Genomic DNA, 27,396 nt, shown 5'->3' with positions numbered 1-27,396 from the left:
CACTAAAATAGATACAAACCCCAATAAGTAAAGATCAAGAAAGTTGGTCGTGTGACTCCAACATATTCCTCCTTGAAAATCTATGACATTGCATTCTTGCCAAATACCACATCATGAGTATTTGATACAAATTTGTGGATTTCATCATAATATTTGGCATTATCGTGTGACGTCTAGCAAGAATGTTGTAATGTACTCATTTTAGTTTAGAAATGTACCTCAATAATTGTTATGATGTACAATATGTCTAAATAAGAATATAATTCAAGTTTTTTGTATAAAACGCAAAGGGTTTCTCTATTATGCAATTAAAACAAGCGTTGTGCCCTAACATACCACGATTAAGTTTATGGTGAGACCATAGAAATTAAGGTAATTATATTCAAACAATAAATAAAATGTCGTAAAAATCTAAGTAATGAATTTGGAGATAGTGTGGCTAGAGAGAGAAAAGCTCTAAAATTCATGACCTAGGAAAATCTTCTACGTGCAACAACATGACGGCGCTCAAACATTCACAAAATCGTTTTACTTCATTAAATTCAACCATAAAATCTTCCTTAAATTCAGCAAAAGCTTCGATAATTCAACCTACTACACATGGTGTTCCTAAAGGTGGTAACTTTCCTCGTCCTTCATTATCAGATACTGGTAGAACAAAAGCTATGAATGATATTCAGGGTATTCCTGTCCTGAATTTGACTGAAGGAGAGACAGTTCAGCCTGATAGCTGGTATGTTAGGCATGGTGGAAAGGATATCCCAATTATGGAGCCGATACTTGAAGAGGAGGAAATACCAGACTTACTTCAGTTTACAGCAGAGGATGTTAAACCCGAGGTAGAATTCTGGAGTTACTCTATACCATGTTATATTTTGGGTGCAAACCCACCTTGGGATATTGTTGTGGATTATGTTTATAATGTCTGGGGTCAGTTTGGTATTGATAGGGTTTCTTTCCTTGATAATGGTGTTTTCATTGTGAGATTGACTAAGAAATCTGGTAAAGATGCCTTACTTAGGTCTGGTTATTATATGTTTGATAATAAGCCTGTTATTGTTAAACCATGGGAGTCGGATATGGACTTAGTTAAGGAGAAGGTCGCAGTTGTCCCTGTTTGGATCAAGTTATATGGAATTCCTTTAAAGTTTTTGGGGCAATTGTCTACCAAAAAATGTTGGGCTTGTTGGAAATTATGTTAAAATGGATGTTGAAACTCAGGATAAAGTTAGACTCAGTTATGCCAGGGTAATGGTTGAACTGCCTATGGATCAGGAACTAACTGAGATTTTTAGATGAGTCTGGTAACTTGGTGACAGTCAGGGTAGAGCATGAATGGAGGCTTATCTCCTGCTCAAGCTATAATGGAATTGGGCATAACTCGGCTCAATGCAGGAAACCTGATAAGAGGAAGCCTAAGGTTCCCTCTGTTAAGAATCCTCCTAAACAGCAGAAAGTAGGGAGACCTCTGCAAAAACCACAGAAAGAACCAGAGGATATTGTAACCCCTCCCTCCCTGTTACCTGCAAATTTCCCTCCTTTGGCTACTTTTAGAGCTACTCCTACCATCAAGTCCACGCCAGCTAAGCAAATCATGCGTATGAATAGGCAGGATGGGATTGTTGAAGTAAGATTGTCTGGGAGATTTAGCCCTTATACTTTCATGGATTCATTGAAGAGTAACTCTGCTGCTCAGGGGGGAGTGGTAGAGAGTGGAAAGGACCCCCCTGACCCTGATATTAATTCATAGTCTGGGATTTTGGAATGTACGGGGTCTTAATGACCTGAATAAGCAAAAAGTGGTGAAATGGTTTATGCACAATAATGGGGTGGGTTTATTTGGTTTGCTGGACACAAAACTGAAACCTGGTAATCTATTGAAGAAGAATACCTCAATTTGTGATGGATGAAGTGTCTCCACTAACTGCAGTTGGCATAAGGGTGGTAGGATTTGGGTGTTTTGGAAGCCTAATCTTTTTGATATTCAGTTTTTATCTTATAGTGCTCAACATATACATATGTTGGTTCATTCTCAAATTGATAACAAGAGATTTTACCTCACTTTCATTTATGCTTTTAATGATCTTAATGGAATACTAGAACTGTGGAAATTTTTGAAGAAGTTTTCTGAGGACTGTCATGAACCTTGGCTTTGGTTGGGTGATTTTAATACCGTCCTTAGTCCAGTTGAGAGATTGGGTGGGAGCACATCTGATGCTGAGATGGAGCATTTTCAGGACTGTGTATCTATATGTTGTATGGAGGATATTGTTGCTACTGGTACTCTTTTTACATGGTCAAACAAGCAGGCTCCTTTGGAGAGAGTTTATAGTAGGCTTGACCGTGCTATGGGGAATCTAGAATGGTTTGAACAGTTTGGAGATAGTGTGGCTCATTTCCATCCCGAGGGCCTTTTTGATCACTGTCCTTGTACAGTTCGGGATAGGAATTCTGAGATTAAGGGAAGGAAAAGCTTCAAATACTTTAACATGTGGGGGACTGCCCCAAATTTTAAATCTCTGGTTTCTGATTGTTGGTCAAAACATTATCAGGGGACTAAGATGTTTGGGATTATCAAAAAACTTAAAGCACTGAAATCTATTCTTAAAGCTCTCAACATGGAATGCTTTTCTGATATAGAGAATAATACCAATATAGCTAGTCTTGCCCTAGAGACTCTTCAGAAAGCACTTATTGATAACCCTAGTGATGCTGATCTCCTGCAGCAGGAACTGGATTTGGCTCATGATCTAAAGGATCTTATAATTTCCAGAGATAGCTTCTTGATTCAAAAGGCAAAGGTGCAATGGTCCCTGAAGGGAGACCTAAATACTTCTTATTTTCATCATTCTATAAAAAAAAGAGTGATGATGAACAAGGTCTTCCAGATAGAGGATAAAGATGGTAGACTTTGTACTCATGGGACTGCTATATAGTCTGCTTTTTTGGACTATTACAAGGAACTCCTGGGCTCTCATAAGTCTACTGATACTGTTAATTCTAATGTAGTCAGGCAAGGGATGTGTTGTACTAAGGCACACTGGACCTTACTGAATAGACCTGTCACAACTGATGAGATCAAGAAATGTCTTTTCAGTATTCCCTCAAATAAATCCCCTGGCCCTGATGGTTATTCCAGTCACTTTTATAAGGATGCTTGGGACATTGTGGGTAATGATATTTGTGAGGCTGTTATTAATTTTTTTGACACTGGTAAGTTGCTAACTCAGATAAATTCTACTGTCATCACTTTGATCCCTAAGATTGACAGGCCTACTAGTGTGAAGCATTACAGACCTATCTCTTGCTGTAATGTTCTTTATAAAATTATTTCCAAGTTACTTTGCTCTAGATTGGCTCTTATTCTCCCTGATTTGATCTGCAAGACTCAAGGTGCATTTGTTAAAGGGAGGAGCATTTTGGAAAATATATTGATTTGCCAAGATCTCATTAGGCAGTATAATAGAGGGAAAGCCTCTCCTCGTTGTCTTTTCAAGCTTGAACTCCAAAAAGCTTATGATTCAATTGAATGGGCTTTTGTAGACCAGATGTTAGAGGCTCTTCTTTTCCCTGAGAAGTTTAGAAGAATGATTATGCTTTGTATATCTACTCCAACCTATACTCTTAACCTTAATGGTGCTCATTTTGGATTCTTTAATGGAAGGAGAGGACTTAGGCAAGGTGACCTTATCTCTCCTCTTATTTTCTGCATCTGTATGGAATATTTATCAAGACTTATGGACTTTGCTACTAGGAAGTGGTATTTCAGATATCATCCTATGTGTAAGAGCTTGATATTGACTCATTTACTCTTTGCTGATGATCTCCTAATGTTCAGTAAAGGGGATGTGCAATCTATCATGCTTATCCTTAGGGTGTTGGCTACCTTTTCTGGCTCTTCTGGACTCAAGGTCAATGCTGCTAAATCAGAGGTGGTATTCAATGGAGTGCCAGAGTCCCTGAAACATGATATAGCACAGGTCTCTGGATTTCAAGAAGGTAAACTCCCTTTTAAATACTTTGGTATTCCTATTCAACCTGGCAGATTAACCAAGGCTGACTGTAATGTACTTTTGGATAAGATTGTTTCAAAGATTAGAGGTATAGGGGCTAGGAAACTCATCTATGCTGGTAGACTAGTCCTTATAAACTCTGTGTTGAATACCTTGCACAACTATTGGGCTTCCATTTTCTTAATACCTAAGGGTGTTGTCAAGAGAATAGAGGGTATCTGCAGGAACTTTCTCTGGTGTGGGGGTTCAGAATATAACAGGGCACCTTTGGTGGCATGGCATCATGTTTGTTGCAGTAAAAAAGAAGGTGGTCTGAGTATCAAAGATGTTGGGGTGTGGAATATAGCTAGTGTGGGAAAGCTAGTGAATTGGATTTATACAAAGGCTGATAGATTATGGGTCCTTTGGATAGATCATTGTTGGGGCTGGTGTCCTTTACAGTTAGTGCAAGGACTTATAAATCTCTAAAAGGATCAAAGGGTATACTTTTGTATCATAATCAGTTGGTCCACGTTTATCAATAACGGTTGGCTTGCTAGATAAGTTTGACGTTATTGTCATACAGATGGCGGTGATCAACTGGTCCCTAAAAGTCACACCTATAGGATACGTTTGAGAGATGTGACGGTATGAAAATACAGTCATGTAGATGCCAAATTTGACTAACCTGTTAGTCTGAGTTATTTGACTAATAATTAGTCAAAATGTGATGTTGAGATATTTTATTTAATACGGATTAAATAATAATGGCTAAGGTGAATTAAGCAGTTAATTCGTAAATTGAATATAAGCGTTTTATATTTAATTAAATGTATATTGAATATAATTATACAATATTGTCTTTGTCGGACATGTATTAATAATTCAACTAACCCGTATTATTAGTTGATGCTTTAATTACCGATAACCGATGACAGTTTATAATGAAACCGCATCATATACACTTAGCGAATTACATGTCGGACTACGAGTTAAGATGAAGAGGAAATGAAAGCCCATTTCCTCCCCTTGGACTCAGTTTGGCCGAATCATGAGAACAAAAGAGAGGCTCTCTCTCTTTTGTTAACCTAAGCATTTCATTTGTAAAAAAAACTAGGGTTTTGGAGATTATTTTTTCTACGAAACCTAGATCTCTCATCTAAGCAAAACTCACAAAATAATTCTCTCAATATTGCAAGGCAATTAGAGGATTCATTCTAGCACAAGGGCATTTCTCGGACAATCTTGGGTGCATCATTTAGGAGGAGATCTACTTTGATCTCTCATTGCCAATTTGCACTAGGACCGAAGGTTAATTCTTATCTTTATCGTTTCATTGTTGTTTTCGTTTATGACTATAAATCACGTATTAAATTTGCGTTATAATCCTTCAAATTATGGGTTTTATACGGATATTACCCTTCAAGTGGTATCAGAGCGAGGCCACGTAAATTTTTCTATGTGATTTTCATCAAACGATTTTTGAAACGATTTTTTTATGCTTGGAAAACCGTGCGGCAGCCTGTTTTGCACTCGGCAGAATTTTTTTTTTTATGCTGCGTTTTTCTTGTCTTGGGAACCGTGTCAAGTATACACGGTATTGGTAATTGTTTGTCTTGTTTTCGATTTGATTTTTGCATATTGTTTTTGTAATCGATATTCATTGCAATATGTTAAAGATCTATCAATTGTTTGCATAAAATTTCGTGTGGCACAAAATTTTTTTTGTCTCGGCTGTTTTTTCATTTACACGGCTGAATTTTGTGCATCGAAAGTCGTGCCTTGTGACGATTTTCTTGTTTTGTTTTCGATTTGTTCTTTGCGAATTGTTGTTTTAAACGATAATTACAACAATATGTGAAGATCATGTCAATTGTAATTTTGTTTTAATCCGGATTATGTTCAAATTGCAATTGGATTTTGTCAAATCGATTTTGTGTCGGTTGATGTTGCTTACGTTTTTTTTTAAGCAGCTGATGTTTTTTTTTTTCCTTGCTCACGGCATTGAGCAGCTAGAAAAGAAAAAAAAATGGGTCTTTCACGGTTTGGCCGTGAAGAACAGAAAAAAATTTTTTTTTTTATGTTTTGTTTTTTTTGTTTTGCTCTCGGTATAAGCAGAATTTTAAAAAAAAAAAAAAAAATTTTTTTTTCGGCCATTTATTGCATAATACGGATTTATGCACTCGCTTGATAGTGAAACGGTTCACCCACGAACAATTTAGTTACTTTAAAACGATTTAAAGTAACGGATTATAATGAATTAAAATTAAGTTGATGAAGCAGTTTTGTCACATAATTTTAATTATCTTTGGTGGTTTGGATAATTTAACATAATTACGGAATTATGTCACGAATAAATTTAATTTAGTTGATGCATTTTATTTATCGTTCCTGTTTAATTTGAATGCTTTTAATTACGTATTTATTTATTTTTGCAAACGGTTGTAACTTAGTGTGGCCTTAGTAGAACGTGTTACCGTAATGATGGAACACGGTCTTGGTTGTATTTTGAGATCTCGTATCTCCTTTTATTTTTCTTTTAATTACAGTTTTTATTTAGAATGTAAATAGGTTTATATTTTGTAAATTTTAATTGTAATTTTGAGAAGACTAAAGAAGGAGACCGGATGCTCACTCCCGCTACATGAACAAAGATGGAACATCAAGACAAGCTTTTCGGGTCCAACGGTGGAATCCAAAGTTGTATTATGTTCTTTTTACTAGGATAGGCCACACTAGGAATTTTATTTACGTATTGCATTCATTTATTTATTTTATCGTAACGATAGTATGCATCATTTTCCGCCTAAAACCAAACCACCTAATTATTGCATGAAAACTGACACATATAGAGGTCACGAGTTAGTTTTCTTTGACATTCTCATGTCACACGATTTTTCCAAGCCATCACCTAAATTAATTCATTCACGCAGACGCTAGTTATTCGTTCACTTAAAATGAATTGAAACTTGGTTGATGGGATCTTCCTCGTATAAACAAAAATTGAGAACGGTCTTTATAGGTCAAACTCCAATGAATCCCTTCTTCGTCGGTAGGCATAATATGACCCCTTCTACGTCGGGTAAGTTGGAACCGATTGACTCATTTTATCTCAACACTATGGTCACTCGTACGATCCTGTGATCATGGTGGACTATAGATAGGATTTACGGAAATCTATCGACCAAGAGTTTTTACGGAAGAACTAGCTAAACAGTTGGCTTATCAATTTACGGAAATTGAGTCTTGGGATCACTTGTATTATTCTTGAGGGAGATCAATTATACAAGTGCAATGAGTCTACACGATTAAAATAAATTTTAATAGACTTAAATCACCTCGATGAGTTGCTTATTTCGTTTTGCGTTTTCTTTCTTTTTCAGTGTAGATCACGTTCACATAAACTGCTAATAACAATATGGCTGGTCACTTGAACGACCCAATGCCAAGTGCCACATTGGACCGTGAGTCATGGCTTCGGATCTTCATGAATCAGATGAATCAGTCAACTCGACTGAAGAATGATGGATCAAACTTCGCGGATCGGGAGGCAAAGATACGGAATCTTGCCGCTGCTGACGGGAAGCTCAAATTTCTGCTTGAGCCCATGCCGTCAAACCCAGGCCCCACGGCTGGAGCTAACGAGATCACTACATATAACGATTTCGTCATGGAAGCGGGTGCGATTAAAAACGTACTCATTTTTGCAATGGAATCCAATTTGCAGAAACGCTTCATAGCCCAAGGTGCAAACAAGATTTTCACCACGCTCACCAAGGAATTCTCGAAAGCACCGAGAATCGTGACCTATGAGCATACCACTCGCTTCTTTGATGCGAGACTCCGAAAGGGCCAACGGTTAGCCCACACATTCTCGGCATGATTGAGAATGTCGAGAAGCTGGAGACGCTTGATTGTAAGATCAGCGAGAACATTGTTATTGACCGCATGCTTCACTCACTCCACGATGGTTTTTCGCAATTTAGAGCGAATTACTATATGAATGATTTGAAGAAAAGTCCCCATGAATCGCACTCCTTCTCGCATGCACCGAGAAGGACATGAAGTTCGATGGGAGCTGTAAAACAGGATGTTCTCGTTGTAACAAACAAGGGGAAAGGGTAAGGGCAAAGCTCGAGGTAAACCTAGAGAGGTAAACCGAAGTTCAAGAAGTCGGGTCCAGGTAAGAGTGGGCTTGGTGAGTCGAGCACCTCATCGGGCGCGACAAAGAGCAAGAATGAAAACATGGAATGCCATCATTGCCACAAGACTGGGCATTGGAGGCGTACATGTCCTGTTTATCATGAGGACTTAAAGGCGGTCGTGTTAAACATTGTTGGTATGTCTTCTTCTTCTACTTTTATTCATATGATTGAGATTAACCACGCAAGTTACGGAACTTGGGTACTTGATACTTGTTGTGGTTCTCATCTGTGTAATCATGTGCAGGGGCTCCGAAACATCGAACCCCTCGTAAAGGGTGAGGTGGACTTGCGTGTTGGGAATGGAGCACGAGTGGCTGCCGTCTCAAGGGGAACATACGTGCTCCGCCTTCCTAGCGGATTTGAGTTATTTTTATATAATCGCTATTATGTACCCGGTCTTTGAAAAACATTATTTCGGTTTACGCACTTGACAAACTTGGTTTTTCATTTGTAATAGAGAATAATACTTGCATTTTCTCTTTACACGATATGATTTATGGCAAGGCGGTCTCCATGAACGGAATTTATGTTTTAGATCAGACCACCGAAATATTACACGTAATGAATAAAAAGTTAAAGGTTGGTGACAAAGATCAAACGTATCTATGGCACTGCCGTATGGGACACATTAATGAGAAACGCGTAAAACAGCTCATCAAGAATGGAGCTATCTCGGCCTTTGATTTTCAATCATTTGGCACATGTGAATCATGTCTCATCGGTAAGATGACTCGGATTTCCTTCAAAGGTGTTGGAATGCGGCTGCCGACCTATTAGGACTCATACACACGGATGTATGTGGTCCTATGTCAATCACCGCACGAGAAGGCTATAGGTATTTCATCACTTTCACGGACGATTTAAGTAGATATGGCTATGTCTACTTAATGAAGCACAAAAGTGAATCCTTTGAGAAATTCAAGGAATACCGAGAATAGGGTCAGAACCTATTGGGTAGAAAGATTAAAACACTGCGTTCGGATCGTGGTGGCGAGTATCTTTCTCACGAGTTTGATCAACACCTTAAAGACTGTGGGATTGCCCTACGCTTAACTCCACTGGAACACCTTTGAATGGTGTGTCCGAACGGAGAAATCGAACATTACTTGATATGGTTCGATCCATGATGAGTCACACCGTGTTGCCTGACTCATTGTGGGGTTATGCTCTTCTGTCAGCTGCTCTAATACTTAACCGAAGTCCGTCTAAAGCTGTTGACAAGACTCCATATGAGCTATGGAAGGGAACGGTCCCTAACTTGTCCTTTATACGGGTTTGGGGCTGCGAGGCTTATGTCAAGTGGAGACACGAGGATAAGCTCGGCCCGCGATCGGTCAAGACATACTTTATAGGTTATCCTAAAGGAACACTTGGTCATTACTTCTATTCGCCAACCGAACAACGTGTATTTGTTGCGGCTAGTGCGACATTCTTAGAGAAGGAATTTCTCGAGAATGCAAAGAGTGATAGAACCTTCGACACATCGGAGATTCCAACAGATCTACCGAGCAACCATTGGAGGAATCAATTCCTTCAATCCCGGCTGCGGTGAATGTTCCTGAGGAACCTAGGAGGTCGGGAAGAGTCTCTATTCCTCCAGACAGATACATTGGTATGGTCGAGGAACATGACATAGATGACGTTCTACTCTTAACGAGTAGTGAACCCGCAACCTATAAAGGTGCCATGACTAGTTCCGACTCAAAGCTATGGCTTGAGGCCATGCAATCCGAAATGGACTCTATGTATGAGAACAACGTATGGGATCTTGTTGACTTACCTGCTAAGGTTCGTCCTCTTCAATGCAAATGGCTTTACAAGATAAAGCATTCTGTGGAAGGTCAACAAGATATCTATAAAGCACGACTAGTTGCTAAAGGTTTCACCCAAGTGCCAGGTTTGCACTACGATGAAATTTTCGCACCCGTAGTCATGCTGCGTTCCATTCGGATTATCTTAGCGATTGCCGCTTTTCATGACTATGAAATTTGGCAAATGGATGTGAAAACCGCCTTCTTAAACGGCTTTTTGGAGGAAGAGTTGTACATGGTACAACCCGAAGGTTTCATCGATCCAGAACATCCTAAGAAAGTGTGCAAGCTTAAGCGTTCCATTTATGGACTTAAGCAAGCATCTCGGAGTTGGAATCATCGCTTCGACCAAGTGATTAAAGAAAATGGATTTACACGATCGGTCGAGGAACCATGTCTTTATATCAAGTCGAGTGGGAGCAAGATTGTCTTCCTAATATTGTATGTCGATGACATACTCCTGATTGGGAATGACATACCTCTCTTAACTTCGGTGAAAGTATGGTTGAAAAACCATTTCCAGATGAAAGATCTGGGAGAGGCACAAAGAATTCTAGGCATCCATATCTATCGAGATAGATCACGACGGATGTTATCTCTCAGTCAGGAGTCTTACATAGACAAAGTCCTAGAGAGATTCAGCATGACTAACTCCAAGAAGGGGTTTCTTCCTATGGCTCCAGAGGTGCATTTGAGCAAGTCTCAGTCACCAGAGACACCGGAAGAGAAAGAGCGCATGACACGGATTCCTTATGCCTCGGCTATAGGATCAATCATGTATGCCATGATATGCACACGTCCGGACGTGGCATATGCATTGAGTATGACAAGTCGATTCCAACAGCATCCAGGTGAATCACATTGGATGGCTGTCAAGAACATTCTTAAGTACCTACGGAGGACTAAAGATTGGGCATTGACTTATGGAGGCGAACAAAAGCTATGCGCAACCGGTTACGCAGATGCTAGCTTCCAAACGGATCGTGATGACTCGAAATCTCAGTCTGGATTCGTTTTTACTCTTAATGGCGCTGCAGTCAGCTGGAAGAGTTCCAAACAAACTGTTACAAAGCAGATTCTACGATCGAGTCCGAGTACTATGCCGCGTCTGAAGCTACAAAGGAACCGATATGGATGCGTCAATTCTTACATGAACTATCTGTAGTGCCTAGTTCGAATGACCCGATCACCATCTATTGTGACAATAGAGGTGCCATCTTCCAAGCTAAGGAGCCAAAGTCTAGCAACAAGTCTAGACATGTACAACGGAAAGCTCATCTAATCCGAGATTACGTGGAGCAAAAGGAAGTAGTGATAGAAAAGATTGCTACTGATGATAACATAGCAGATCCTCTCACTAAACCATTACGACAAGATAAGCATGAAGGGCATGTTCATTCCATGGGAATTAAACGTGTTCCTAAGTTGTAGTACTCTTTTATGGATTAGATTCATTCGCTTTTGTACTCTATACGACATCATCGTTTTGATATTTTATATATATATTTTGTTTTTCATGTGGATTTGTACGACAAATGTTGAACACCACAAAGTGAACTGAACAAACATTATATTTTATGGTCCTTAATTACTCACGTGAGCTGATAACTCAAGGTAATTATTTTGTGACGTTGGTTGATGGTGGGTTCAACGAGCCATAAGTCAACAAAGGTTGTGACCAATCACAGAGGCGATTTATACGGATATCTCGTAGGACACAATTGTGACATCAACGTGGAGTCCTAAATGTTTTACAACATTCGGTGCCCGGTCGTGGATAGGACCTCTATTGTTATCCTAAGAGTCGATTCTTTTGACTATCGACTGTCTCTTGAGACTACGACAGATTTTGGGTGACTTTGGTTTCTTTCTCACGGTCATCCGTAACAGGGGGCCAAGTAGATTGTTTCTGGGTCATTTCATGCTGTGCTTAGATCGGAAGGAGTTCGCGTTGAAGGAAATATTCAGCCTTTATCAGGTACTCGATATTTCTCAGGGCCACTCGAGGAGTCATGAATCGAAATGCATGGCCATGCTCGAATACGAATTCGTTTTATCAGTTAAGTTACTCTCTAGTCGGGGAAACCACTCTAGATACAGATCGATTGTAAAATACGACCTTTGCGGATCCGGATCTGCAAATTGTTTTACATTGAGTGGGAGAAATTTTAAATGAATATGAGAATCGGTTATCGCACATACACTTGTACGGACAAGTGGGAGTTTGTTGAGGCTTGTGTCCTCCAGTTAGTGCGGATAACGTCATTGCACATACACTTGTACGGACAAGTGGGAGCTTGTTGGGGTGGTGTCCTTTACGATTAGTGCAAGGACTTATAAATCTCTAAAAGGATCAAAGGGTATACTTTTGTATCATAATCCGTTGGTCCACGTTTATCAATAACGGTTGGCTTGCTAGATAAGTTTGACGTTATTGTCATACGGATGGCGGTGATCAACTGGTCCCTAAAAGTCACACCTATAGGATACGTTTGAGAGATGTGACGGTATGAAAATACAGTCATGTAGATGCCAAATTTGACTAACCAGTTAGTTCGAGTTATTTGACTAATAATTAGTCAAAATGTGATGTTGAGATATTTTATTTAATACGGATTAAATAATAATGGCTAAGGTGAATTAAGCGATTAATTCGTAAAATTGAATATAAGCGTTTTATATTTAATTAAATGTATATTGAATATAATTATACAATATTGTCTTTGTCGGACATGTATTAATAATTCAACTAACCCGTATTATTAGTTGATGCTTTAATTACCGATAACCGATGACAGTTTATAATGAAACCGCGTCATATACACTTAGCGAATTACATGTCGGACTACGAGTTAAGATGAAGAGGAAATGAAAGCCCATTTCCTCCCCTTGGACTCGGTTTGGCGAATCATGAGAACAAAAGAGAGGCTCTCTCTTTTGTTAACCTAAGCATTTCATTTGTAAAAAAAACTAGGGTTTTGGAGATTATTTTTCTCTGAAACCTAGATCTCTCATCTAAGCAAAACTCACAAAATAATCCTCTCAATATTGCAAGGCAATTAGAGGATTCATTCTAGCACCAGGGCATTTCTCGGACAATCTTGGGTGCATCATTTAGGAGGAGATCTACTTTGATCTCTCATTGCCAATTTGCACTAGGACCGAAGGTTAATTCTTATCTTTATCGTTTCATTGTTGTTTTCGTTTATGACTATAAATCACGTATTAAATTTGCGTTATAATCCTTCAAATTATGGGTTTTATACGGATATTACCCTTCAATCATGTCTATATGAAAGGTGCTGATTGGACTACTTATCATCCTCCTCCTGACTCTAACTGGAATTGGAGGAATATTTGTAGGGTTAAAGATCTTTTAGTAGGTGGCTATCAGGATAATTGTTGGATTGCTTCGACTGGTGAATAACTATCAGTGTAGGATACCATTGGTTACAGGATCCACACCCACCTGTACTCTGGTATCATGATGTTTGGGATCCTAGGGTTCTTCCCAAACAGGCTTTTATTGGTTGGTTGATTCATAGGGCAGCCTTGAACATATGATCAAAGATGTTTAAGCTGGGCCTAAGTACTACTGCTAGCTGTGTCCTCTGTGATATGGGGGAGGAGACACATGAACATTTATTCTGAGATTGTGCCTACTCCTCAAGGGTTATTGCAGGTTTGGAAACTTGGTTGCAGCTGAAACTCAATGTCCATTCTAGCTCCTCGTCTAAGCTGCAAAGAATAATCTGTAGGGTAGTCAAGCTGGCTGCCTGGTATGCTATCTGGATGCAAAGGAATTTTGCTCGTTTGGACCTCACTCTTTGCAGGCCTGAGAAGCTGACTCAACAAATACAACAACAGGTGCATGGCAGACTTGTAGGCAAGTTAAGTAATTGTATCATGCCAAGGGATTGTAATTGGCTAAGTAAGATTAATATTAGGTGTCCTTTTTGTACTTAGTCTAATTTGAGGTGGAGTCTTGTAAAAGATTAGGTTGTAAACTTCTTTATTATTAATTCAAAAGCTCACATTCTACCAAAAAAAAAAAGAAATAAAATGTCATATATACAAGACTCAAGTTGGTGATCCCAATCATTTCTGAATTCTCGATTGAAAATCACATTTAGAAACTAGTTTTGACTAGTCTCCCAAACCATTTGATTGGGAATCTCTTGGTGTGTGTGAATCTTTTATTCAAAGCAAGTTAATTCATGATTTTTTCTAGAAAAGAATTATGAATAGAGCAAGATATCCGCCCTATTTACACTTTGAAGTGTATGGTGGAATACAATTTCAATCAGAGAAGGTTATTACTTCTTCATCTCTTTTACCAACGAATTAGGTAGATACTTGATATCCACTTAATGAGGTAAGAAGAGAAATTCTTTGAATAAGTTCAATGAATGTTTAAAAAGTATCAAAATCTACAGATTATATAACCAAAGTATTAGTACTTTGTTAAAATGGGGAACAATAAAGTGATGACTTTTATCTGCACCAAAAAGAGTGTGATATAATATCGCAAGTTCACTTTCATTACGATATGATTGAATCTTTACATTGTAGTTGGAGGTAGTTTCTGTTATAAAATTTGTCTGGCATTTAAATTTTCCACTAATATGAAACATGGTTAAAACAATCATCTACTTTTCATATGAGATATGGTTAGGCATGGTACCTAAATTGTAGCTTGTTTCAATAGTAAACATATGCTCTCTCTTCCTACATGATCACAAGAACAAAGGGTTTGTGGCTCGTGATGCTGTCTATTAAATAAAAGAGGATTATTTCTTAAAGACAGAGTGGGAGAAAATGTTCAAGAGCCACAAACTGAGAATAAGATGTAGGAAGATGTTCCTTCTTGGTCAAAATCAGTAATTATTTCTTCGAAACCTAAAGTGGATAGGAGTCATATTATTTTTGAATGTAATAAACCTGTAACTTATTAAGATGCTTTATCTAGTTTCAACTCCGCAAAAGGCCGAACTGAACATAAACATTAAGATGTTTCCATAACTTGGTTGATTGGTGGTAAGAGGTTTACACCAATTGCAACGTTTCGTTAAATCCGAATTTAATAATATTATTTGACTGTTGGATTTTAAAATCATCTTGCATGAGTTTTGTAAATCGCAAATATCCTAAGGTAGGATACCAACTTAAGAAGAAATCTTAAGTAAAAGTCAAGGAGTTGAATTGTATGTTTCAGTCATGTAATAAACTTTTCTCGATTTGTCGAGTAGTTTTGTTTATACATGAAGTTTAGTGGGAGTAGGGTGGTATTATTAGTCTTATATGTGAATGACATATTGATCACTGTGAGTGATGAAAGAATTAGGAGAAGAATAATACATCTCTAAAATATCCAGTTCGATGGATATTAGCATAAAGTTAATATTCTTATGTTTATAAGAATCTTGACAAGTTCAAAAGTATTGAACAAGAAGAAATTGAATCCATTTGCTTTTGCTGCGGGATTAATTCATTACGCTAAGATGTATTACCATTCTTAAACCTCATATACTTGGAGTATGACGAGATGTTACAAATCGAATCTTTGAGAGAAGTCTCTATATAGCCACATAGTTAATTAGTTAGTACTCAGGAAGTACTAAAGATATGAAGCTAAGCATTTAGAAATGAGATGGATTTATGTGCAAGGAGTTACACAAAAATCATATTCTAAACAAATAAGGATGGTTAGAGAACCATCTTGGCTATATTATTTAAGGAGCATATCTGCTAGAAACGTTCTAGGCAGGTGAACAATGAGATATACACAATGGAAATTGAGTACACTTTCAATAATGAGATATGCAAGAAGGAAGGGATGATATTAGGATTCAGTTTTGTGAATTGGAGGAACTATGGTAGTTCGTTCCAATAACAGAAGGTCCTATCCCTACTCACTCTGAGGACAGTGGGAGATATTCTAAGGTAAGAGAACCTATGTCTAGATTGGATCTAGACACGTACTCAAAAGTTTTATAATAAAGATTATACATAGCAAAGGGAAAAAGTATATAGTAAGGTTAAGAAAGTGCAAAGTGTTGCTAAGACTTACTAACCAAAGCCTTCTCATAGGCTTAGCATGACAAGTCATGCCATTTCAATTGAATTGAGATGATCAACTATATACAAGATTAAAAATGAATTATAGATTATGTAGTAATTGATATTTTATCAATTTTACATATGTGATAATACATTCATCATTTGAGTTTTATACAAAACTTTTTTCTTTAATACTTTGTTTTTCCAAATAGGTTGTCGAGACAATGTTGAACCCTATTTAAGTGAACTGGATTAACATAGTATTGGCCCCTAGTTGCTTATATGAGGTGACGTCTCCAAGTGACAAGAGTGTGATGCGATTGATGGCAAGTTCAAGTGCCATAGAGTCATAAGAGATGACTAGTCGATCATATAGGCAGACTGTATGGGACACTCTGTCGGGCAGTGACCGCTTATAGAGTTTTGGTAATTTTTATAAAGCCTGGTCATGGTGATAGCTACTATAGTATTCTTATGAGTCGATTCTTTGACTAGAGACTGTTCGCCTAAGTTGGCACAGTTTTTGATTGGCTTTGATTTATGCTCTACGACTGTCGTAACTGAGGTCAAATGAGCATCTTTTGGGTCATTATGAGCTGTGGCTATTCAAAGGGAATAGTGCGATAGGAATTGTCCACCCCTTGTCAGGGTTATCTATGAATCTCAGGGCCACTCGAGGAGCAGTGAACTGAAAATGCGTGGCCACGCTCGGAAGGTATCTACGGTAGATAATTCTGGTCAAACAGTTACTCTCCAGATCGAGGAAACCACTCTAGATATGATCAAATGCAAGTACGACCTGCAAGACACCTTGCATTGAGTGGGAGATTGTAATAGAACAAGAGAATTGGTGATGCACACTTGTCTCGGACAAGTGGGAGATTGTTGGAGTAACCTCTGAGTTGGGTACTTGTTTGTAGTATTTGGACATGTTTTAAAGGTAACCGCTGAGCCAGATACTTTAGAGAATGTACCTTGGACATGTTTTAAAGGTAACCGTTGAGCCAAGGTACTTAAGGATTTGTGTCTCGGACATGCTTTAAAGGTAGCCTCTTAGCCGGATGATTTGCTTTATGTGTGATGTTAGTAGTCCCATTTCGTGTATTGTATGGTATTTGGCTTTCATAGTTCATCGCTAAGGTTCCCATTCACATGTATTATGATGTTAATCTTGTTTATCCGTGACATATGATATTCTATCGTGTTTACTTGTATAACGTCTTGTTTGCGCTTATTCAAGTTATTCGCATGCTTAACGTGCTTACTTGCATGGGTTGTTTCTTATGTTCTTTTCGACAATTTGTGGCTGGGAGAACCTTGAGTTACTCCCACTGACTGTGGCGTTCATGTTTACATGAATGACAGGTTTTAGCTAGTGCATTTATGGAGTGAAGACTTGTGTGAGCTAGCGAGCACCTTGGACTAGTAGTCAGTTTAGTAGGATTGTTTAGACTCACCTTTTTATCTTTTGTCATTTGAGGGATATATTTTCCCTCACCTTGACTATCACGTTTGTATAATTTAATCTTTATTTCCGCATTCTTAATTTATATTTTAGATTTTAATGAACCCGTGCTTTAAACTTTAAAAGTTTCAAAAAAATTTCCTAATTTTCGCTTGAATTTATAACTTTTATTTTCCGCTTTATTGCGGGGGTTTCATAGTATTACTATCCCAGAATTTAGATCTCTTTTCTGGATCTGGTGTAGGACCGATAGGTTTCAACATTCGTCGTTCCATTAGTCTCTGAAGGGCATCGGTGTATGTAATACCAATGTCGATAAATTTCCTTGGAGGTGTATCCTTCTTGTCGGAAGCCTTTGTGAATGACCTTGGAGAGTTGTTAGGTTTCTTTGACGAAGGCTCCATGAAGTTGCCGTTGTTGGTTTTGATTCCTGGATGAGAAGAACTAGGAGTAGATTGATCACTTGTTGCTTTCTCCTTAGGACTGTCGGGTTGAGGGTTTGTCTGGACACTCTTCATCTTGAGAGGTTGGGCCTCAAGCTTCTTACCCATTTCAGCAAACTGGTTCTCCATGTTGGAAAGCTGAGAGTTTAGGCTATCAATGGCTCCCTCTAACTTGGAAAATTTATTGTTGAAGGCAATGGAAAGAATGAGCATTTCACGTTGGATATCGTCGTCTTCGAGGATATTGATTTCTTCGCTATCATGAGGAGAGAGGAGGTGAGAACAATCTAAGGATGATTCTTCGTCATGTTTAGTGCTGCTAGACCCAAGAGGGTCGATCGTCTCGAATTGCTCGACAGAGGCGGCACTGGAAGCTTGCCCTCTTTGATCATATCTTGGATGGTATGTTTGAAGAGAAAACACTCTTCAATATCATGAGCTCTACCTTGGTGATATAGGCAGTACTTGTTGCCCTTCCAGAGGTTCACCTGCTTTTCTAAAGGTGGATCCGGAGTCGGACCTAACGGATGTAGCTTGCCTTGGGCGGAGAGTCTCTTCAAAGCATCCGCATAAGACATGCCTAGATCAGAAAGCACCCTTTGATGCCTCCTAGGTTTCCTTTCAGCTATTTTCGGCTTTCCAGGGCGACTGTTATTGCAAGATGTAGGCTTTGGACGGCCTTGACTAGTGGTTTCTCGAGGTGGCGTGTTCTTTTTCACCATCCCATTTTCAAGGGTGAGGACGCCAATGCTCAAATTTTTCACTGTATCTTGAACTTGTAGGACCATGGTATAAACGTCTTGGAGAGACATGGTGATTGTGATGGTATTCTGGTGATTTAACATGTTTTACTTTTAAGGAAGCGCAAATGGCTCGTAAAGTGAAAAAGCGTAGAGAAAAAGGAGCCCCACCAGAACGAGGATCAAAGAGAATTCAAATGCTAAAACAAACTGGACACTATGTATCGTCAGCAGGCCAAGCGTAGACTTATTCATGTTAGTTATGGCCTTCTTGTATTATGGTGTTCTAGTATTTTGTAGTTCTAGTGTTATGGTATTCTAGGATTACGGTGTTCTGGTATTTGTACTACTGCTTCAAATCTATGTCCAACTTTAAATCTATCTCACAGAAAATTGTGGCTTTTTGGAGGAATGTAGGGGTGATATGTTAAACAATATCACCTACTACACGTAAAAATATCACCTGACATTTTAAACATTATCACATGATTATTGAAACAATATCAGGTGATGTTGTGAAATAACTTATTCATTTAAACATAGACATTTAACAAAAAAACTAAATGGCCTTCATGGAACGATGAAGTGTTCATAACTGAAATGTACAATGCTCAACACAGAGTTAGAGTTTACACTGAGATGGCAAAGAGTAGTAACTACTCGTGGAAATTGCCGGCCTTATGGGATCTCATTGCAACAACTGTAGAACAATTTTGCATAAGAATTTCTAGGTGTCAACACACGCCTGCGGTACTGGACGAAAACACTTTAAAGACAAGTGCTGGCCAAGTAAGAGGAAGGGCCAGAGTCTATAAGACTAATGCCCAGTTGATCGAGGTAAAAGCTATCTTTGTTAATGCTCATTATTCGGTGAGAAGTTAGTTGATGTTGAAATTGCTAAAGAAATCTTTGTTGATGTTCCTATCTGTCACACAATGGTCTTCTGATACTCTCCCCAACCCACTTCTCGACTTCCATCCAAGTTTATAATGAACCAAATAAATCATCAATAACTGGAGATAATTAGACTACACTAAGAGGCTAGAGTTTTGACAGAAAAAGAGACAAGACCTGTGCAACTTTTTTTGTATTAGGCAAAAAATAGTTCACTGGTAGGAGTGGTTTTGATTTAGGCGTACTGATGAGCTCCTATTTCTACATAGTTTTGGCATCATTTAAAGCTCATTTGGTAACACTTGGTGACGGTTTTTGATGATTTTGACGTTATTTAGCCAATTCCACGTGCTTCACCATTTAGCATGATTTCAAGTGAAGATTAAGAAGCCAAGAGATCGAGAGAAGTGTCCAAGAAAGAGCCAAGAACAAGCACTGAAGAAATACCATGAGAAAGCCTTCAAAGGATCAAGTAAAGCACGGAAGAAAAGCGCGTACCAGGACCAAACTCGCACCGTGCGAGTTTCCAGACACCAGAACTCGCACGGTGCGACTTTTCTGGGTTCACGCTGTTTTGTGTTACAGGCTTTTCCTGTGTTAAGCCCATGATTATTAGGTTACGTTAGACTATAAATAGGATGTTTTCAAGTAGGTTAAGACATCTTAGGCTCACTTTAATTAATCAAGTTGTAATTTGGGAATATTTTCATCTTTTTGAATTGGGTTTAGATCTAAGCATGGAGAACTAATCTCCCTTTCTTAATCCGACTCAAAGGCTTAATCTTTGGTTGTAAGACTCCTTAATCGGTCCTTAATTATTATTATTGTTCTTAATCTCTTGTGTTTAATTGTTTAATTTTGGAATCCTTGTTAGATTATTGTGATTAAGTGTGATTTTCTTGTTGCATAATCTTTCAAAGTTCCTTAATTTATATGTTGTTGGGTTTATTAAGTGTGATTTCCTTGTAATCCCATGTTGTAACAACTTGTTATTAGACTAATGAATGTGATTTCTTCTTGGTTTAATTAACATTTGAGAGATCAAGTTGTGATTGCTCATTAATTGTGATTTCATTGTGAGTAATTCCACCTATTAGATTCCTATTGCTTCATCTTCTTGTTAATTAATCTATGTGTGTGATTTCCACTAGAAGAGTTAATAAGTTGGGTCAATTATTAAGTGTGATTTCCTTGTGATTGACTTTTAGTTAAGGGAATTTGGAGATTTAATCTCACTAATAGGACAATAATATTAATTAGAAGGATTGATTGAGTGGTTTTGTCACTAAAGTGCCTAACTTTGGGTTGGATTAAGTCTCTCTTACAATTGATTAATTTCCATCTTAAAACTCTTGATTGATTGCTTGCCCCATACTCTTGTTTGAATTTCCTTTAATTGTCTTTGAAAACCAAACCAAAAACCCCCCTTTTTACATATTTGTTGTTAACTTGTCACAATTGTTCTAATTGCTCTTTTAATTTCACTATTGCAAAACCCATGTTCTCTTGGGTTCGATCCCTTGCTTACTACTTTACTAGTTTAGAATTAGTATTAATTAGTACGTATTGTGGTTATAAATTGTTAATTTGGCCGTCTTTTATTGCGACGTTTTAGGCTTGTCAAATTTTGGCGCCGTTGCCGAGGAAGGTAACGGTTTTGCTAGTGTTATTTATTGTTGTTTTTAGGATAGTTGTGTTAGTTAATCTTTGTTTCTTGTTGATAGTGTCCTGTTCTTCACTTGTGTGAACCTTTTGATTGTGTGCTCTTGTGTAGAGTTGTTTATGGTCAATACTAGGAATTCAAGTGAACCACTTTTTCCATTCAATCCGGAAATTCAAAGATCACTTGCTTGGATAGGAGGAGGTATTAGAAGAGACACCCCGGTTATTAAAGAAGTTAACCCCGTTACTCAACAAGACAAAGAGGGAGAGAACACCCTTTCCTTTGAATCCGAACCCATACCCATTCAAATCATCATGGGTGATCGTGAGGACGAACAACCACATGGACATGGTGAGAGAGAGAACCCACCAAGACCTAGAACCATTAAAGAACTTACCGCCCCGGATCTCACACAAGTGCCCTTATGTATCTCCTTTCCGGCCTTGGCGGAAAATGCCACCTTTGAATTGAAGTCTGGGCTCATTCACCAATTGCCCCAATTCCATGGACTTAGCACGGAAGATCCCAATAAGCATCTAAGGCCCTGTTCTTTCTGGCTTTTTAGAGCGAATCGAATGAATCGAATCAATGGAGCCGAGCTGAATCGAACGAGCCGAATCAATCGAATGGAGCTGAATCGAATCGAATCGAATCGAATGAAGTGAATCGAATCGAATAGAGTGAATCGAATCGAATCGAATAAAGCTGAATTGAGCTGAATTGAACTTAAATAATCATATTAATATTAATAATAATATTATTAAATATTATTGTTATTATCAATTATAATTATTAATATTTTTACTAATAATATTTTTAATAACAATAATAAATAATAATGTCATATTAATAATGATATTAGTAAAATACTCCCTCCTATTTTTAATAACCCTCCCCTTTCATGGAGGGCACGTGAATTAAGGGAGGGGAGTATTATATGGTAAAGTATTGTAGTGGGGTAGGAAATTGGAGAGAGGGAAGGTATTGTGTGATTAAAATAAGTATTGTTGTGGGTAAGGTGATTAAAATAAATATTGTTGTGGGATAAGGTGATTAAAATAAGATAAAGTATGAGTATTGTGGGGTATTGTTGTGGGGTGGGGTGATTAAAATAAGTATAAAAGTTTGCCAAATAAGGAAATAGGGAGAGTATTGTGAATAGACGAAAAAGGAAATAGGGAGAGTTATTTAGAATAGGAGGGAGTAATTGTTTAGAATAAAAACACTCAAGTAAGCGTTGCTCGAATTCAGGTCGAGTCAACGCCCTCCTCTCAGACGGCACCTCGACCCTATGCTTGCTCTCTTCGGATGGATCTTTCACGCGTAACAAAGGCCTCAGAGGGTACGCAAAAGGTCCTTTTCTGATGCCTTACGGTACTGGTGGATAGTCGGGACCTTGCTTGAAGCTAAGGTCTCTGTGCCCTCTTGTAGTAGCTTGAGTAGTCTTACTTCTAGAGAGAGGAAGTTGTTGGTGACAAGTTTTTACCATTGATTGGTGAATAGTGAGATATTTATAGGTTTCTATGTGTACCTCAAATGATGGTTTGGCAAGCACGGTTACCATATTCGCTATGAATACGCCTTACCGATTCGCGATTCGCTTATAGAAAATGTGTTACATGTATTTTCAGTAATCAACTTGATAGAATTCGCTTTTAACGATTCGTGATTCGTAGGGTACCAAGCGAATTTGTAACCATGTTGGCAAGCTTGTTGACTTGTAAGACCCCGTATTGGCAAGTGAGTCAAGTCGGTTGGGCGTGCCTCATTAATAATATTAATAATAAATGTTATGAATTTTAATAATAATACCAATAATAATTATAATAACAAAGACAATAATAATAATAATAATAATAATAATAATAATAATAATAATAACAACAACAACAACAACAACATTAACATTAATAACATTATTATTCATTTTAATAATAATATTCATCATAATAATAATAATAATAATAATAATAAATAAATTATTATTAACATTATTATGAACAATATTATTAATTATAATAATAATAAATAATAAATAATATTAATATTAAAAAAAATAGTATTATTGTTAACAAAATTAATAATAACTATTATTTAAATTAGTAAAGCTGAAATGAAATTTGGACTTAATGGAGTGAATCGAATCGAATCGAATCGAATAGAGCTGAATCGAATCGAATCGAATGGAGCCGAACTAACTAAATCGAATGAATGGAGTGAATGAATCGAATCGAGCTGAATCGAATCGAATAGAGCTGAGCTGAACTGAAATGGGCTGAAAATAAGCCAGAAAGAACAGGGCCTAAACAAATTTCATGTGGTTTGCTCAAGCATGAAGCCTAATGGGGTTACCGATGAGCAACTTCAACTAAGGGCCTTCCCCTTTTCACTCAAGGACGCGGCAAATGATTGGCTTTATTATCTTCCTACCGGGAGCATCACCACTTGGAATCAAATGAAGAAGGCTTTCTTAGAAAAGTATTTTCCCGCTAGTCTCTCATCTCAATTGAAGAAAGAAATAAGTAATGTTGAACAAATGGATGGGGAGAACTTGTATGAGTATTGGGAGAGGTTTAAACAACTTCTTGCTAGTTGCCCATACTATGGGTATACCGACCACGAGCTTCTCTTGAACTTTTGTGGTGGTCTACTTGAGGATGATGCTAGGATGATTAAAGCCGCTACCCAAGAAGGGATTGAATATATGTCGGTCCAAGAAGCAAATGATTTGATTGAAAGATTGGTAGGAACCTCTAGGAATTTTGGGAGGGGAATTAGGAAGACAAGTGGGACATCCTCTTCAAGGCAAAGCTCCAACCATATGGAGGAGAAAGTTGATTTTCTTACCAATTTGGTGAAGGAACTTACAAAAGGAGGTGGGAGTGCTTCTCATGTGAAATTTTGTGGTCTTTGTAATGATCCAACTCACCCCACCGATGGGTGTCCATCTTTGCAAACGGAGGAGGCAATTGAAGCGGTGAAGGCTATTGAGTTTAGGAAGTTTGACCCCTATTCCAACACTTACAATGAAGGGTGGAAATCTCATCTAAATATGGGTTGGGGTGGAAACCAAAACCAAAACCAAAACCAAAATCAAAATAAAAAAGGGCCTTCAAACTCTTCATTTCAAAAGCCAAATCAAAATCAAAACCAATCCCAAAATTCCTTGGAAGAGATGATGAAAACACTTACCATGAATCAAATGGCAATGCAAAACAACACCAAGGAATTTCAAACCGCCGTGCTTCAACAAAACCGACTCTAGGTTTGTTAACCTTGAGACCCAAGTTGGTCAAATACTCACTACACTCAATTCTCAACCCACCCAAGGAGGGAGTCTCCCTTCTTACACCATTCCTCCACCCACCAAGGAACAAGCAAAAGCGGTCTCTTTGAGGAATGGTAGAGAGTTGGTAGAGGCACCCAAGGCTCCTAAGAAGACAAGACCACTTCCTATTGTTCATGAAGTGGAGGATGTGGTTGAAGATGAAATTGAAGTGGTAGTGGAACAAGGGGAAGCATCTACACCTCAACAAGTAAGGGTCAATGAACTGCTTCCGGAATATGAGCCACAAGCTCCATTTCCAAGTGCCTTGAATGACACAAGGATAATTGACAAGAAGACTTCAAATCTTTACGATATCTTTCGTAAAGTCGAGGTAAACATTCCACTTCTCGACCTTCTTAGTAGTGTGCCTAAGCATGCAAAGTTTTTAAAAGAGTTGTGCACTACTAAGAGGTCCAATAAGGCAAAGAGCATGAAAAAGGTAAGGGCTAGTGAACATGTGTCGGTAATTTTTCAAAAACGTTTGCCACAAAAATGTAGTGATTCGGGCATGTTCACCATCCCTTGTAAAATTGGTGACTTGAATTGTCAACATGCTATGCTTAATTTAGGTGCATCCATTAATGTCTTGCCCAAATACCTTTATGAGTCACTCAAGTTAGGGCCTTTGAAACCGACTCGTACGGTCATTTCTTTGGCCGATAGGTCCAATATCTATCCTAAGGGGGTTGTGGAAGATGTCTTGGTGAAGGTCGGGGAAATGCTTTTCCCCGCCGACTTCTATGTGATTGACATGGAACCCGAGAAAGGCTCCACTCCCATTTTGTTGGGAAGGCCTTTCATGAGAACTTCCAACACCAAGATTGATGTATCTAGTGGACGCATCACAATGGAATTTGAGGGGGAAAAGCTTGAGTATAGCATAAGTGAGGCTATGAAATACCCAACCGAGACTTCATCTTTGTGTTTTCTTGAAATTTTTGAACCAATTGTGCAAACCGTGTATGAATTGTGCAAAGTTGATGCATTAGATGTTGTTTTGACTAATGGATTGGTTGGAGAGGATACGGGGTATGCTTTGTCTTGTAATTTGCAGGAAACAATCAAGGACCTAGAGGAAAATCCCCCAATGTAAGAATGGGAAGAAAAGGAAGAAATCCGGAAGACAACAGCAAACTCGCACCGTGCGAGTTTTCCAGCCCCAGAACTCGCACCGTGCGAGTTCTCCCCTGTCCAGGAATTTTGCTTCCTTTCTTCCAAATTTTTAGAAGAGCTACCAAAGGAGAAACTCGTTCCCTCTATTGTCAAGCCTCCTATTGTTGAATTGAAGCCCTTACCAAGCCACTTGAAGTATGCATTTCTAGGAAATGAAGAAACTTTACCGGTAGTTATTTCAAGCAAGCTTACTAAGGAGCAAGAAGAGGCTCTCATCCGAGTTCTTAAGCAACACAAGGAAGCAATTGGGTGGACAATGGCCGACATCAAAGGTATTAGTCCCACTTTATGCATGCACCGGATTCTTCTTGAAGATGAATCAAAGCCCGTCCGACAACGACAATGGCGTTTGAACCCTCCAATGATGGATGTTGTGAAGAAAGAGGTACTCAAACTCCTTCATGTAGGTATGATCTATCCTATCTCCGATAGTCAATGGGTTAGTCCAACCCAAGTTGTCCCAAAGAAATCCGGGCTAACGGTAGTCGAGAATCATTAAGGTGTTTTAACTCCCACTCGAGTTCAAAATGGGTGGCGGGTATGTATCGACTACCGTAGGCTCAATGCCGTGACCCGAAAATATCACTTCCCGCTTCCCTTCATGGATCAAATGTTGGAGAGGTTAGCGGGAAAAGCTTTTTATTGCTTTTTGGATGGCTACTCGGGTTACTTCAAATCCCAATTGCACCCGAGCACCAAACAAAAACAACTTTCACATGTCCCTTTGGAATGTTTGCCTATAGAAAGATGCCCTTCGGTCTTTATAATGCTCCGGGAACGTTCCAAAGGTGCATGATGAGTATCTTTTCGGATCATGTTGAGGACTTTATTGAAGTATTCATGGATGATTTTACCGTTCATGGCCAATCTTTTGAGGATTATTTGAGTCCTCTCACTTGGGTCTTGCATAGATGTATTGATACCAACCTCGTTCTCAACCATGAGAAATGTCATTTCATGGTTGATGAAGGAACAGTCTTGGGACATGTGATCTCCTCTAGGGGGATTGAGGTTGATAAGGCCAAGGTCGATATCATTCGCACCTTGCCTTATCCTACTAATGTGCGTGAAGTGAGATCTTTCCTAGGTCACGCCGGGTTCTACCGGCGTTTTATTAAGGATTTCTCCAAGATTGCCGCTCCTCTATGCAAGATACTTCAAAAGGATTGTGAATTTATCATGAGTGAAGAATGCAAGGGAGCTTTTGATATGCTCAAGGAGAAGCTTATTTCGGCACCTATAATTCAACCTCCCAATTGGAATGAACCTTTTGAGATAATGTCGGACGCAATCAATTATGTCCTTGGTGCGGTACTTGGCCAAAGGGTAGGAAGAGCACCTCATTTTATTCAATATGTGTCGACGATGATGAATGAGGCTCAAAGAAACTATACAACTACCGAGAAAGAATTTCTTGCGGTGGTGTTTGCCTTAGAGAAATTTCAACCTTATATTCTTGGAGCCAAGGTCATCATCTTCACGGATCATGTCGCCTTAAGGCATTTGGTGAACAAGAAGGATTCCAAGCCCCGTTTGATGAGATGGGTACTACTTTTGAGTGAGTTTGACGTTGAACTCAAAGACAAGAAGGGCACAACTAACACGGTGGCGGATCACCTAAG

At 38.5% G+C, this 27,396-nt stretch overlaps 1 protein-coding gene across 1 annotated transcript; it reads left to right on the top strand.

Annotated features, from left to right (window-relative positions):
- The first annotated feature begins 1,824 nt into the window (after positions 1-1,824).
- On the top strand, positions 1,825-19,663 carry LOC141629455 (uncharacterized). Its single transcript, XM_074442455.1, has 9 exons — positions 1,825-1,829; positions 1,931-2,801; positions 2,937-4,412; positions 13,465-13,537; positions 13,691-13,875; positions 18,759-18,809; positions 19,039-19,053; positions 19,260-19,505; positions 19,595-19,663. The coding sequence occupies exons 1-9, from the start codon at positions 1,825-1,827 to the stop codon at positions 19,661-19,663; spliced, it is 2,991 nt and encodes a 996-aa protein (XP_074298556.1).
- The last annotated feature ends 7,733 nt before the right edge of the window (positions 19,664-27,396 follow it).

The sequence above is a fragment of the Silene latifolia genome, chromosome Y (genome assembly GCF_048544455.1).
Source record: "Silene latifolia isolate original U9 population chromosome Y, ASM4854445v1, whole genome shotgun sequence".
In the NCBI taxonomy this organism is placed as follows: Eukaryota; Viridiplantae; Streptophyta; class Magnoliopsida; order Caryophyllales; family Caryophyllaceae; genus Silene; species Silene latifolia.
Note: the sequence above shows the minus strand (reverse complement) of the source record. Positions and strands in the feature narration are given on the sequence as shown.

Coding starts and splice junctions, on each gene's coding strand:
- LOC141629455 (XM_074442455.1), top strand. Junction 2,802..2,936: donor TCTTGATTCAAAAGGCAAAG/GTGCAATGGTCC, acceptor ACTGCTATATAG/TCTGCTTTTTTGGACTATTA. Junction 13,538..13,690: donor TCCCAAACAGGCTTTTATTG/GTTGGTTGATTC, acceptor GGGTTATTGCAG/GTTTGGAAACTTGGTTGCAG.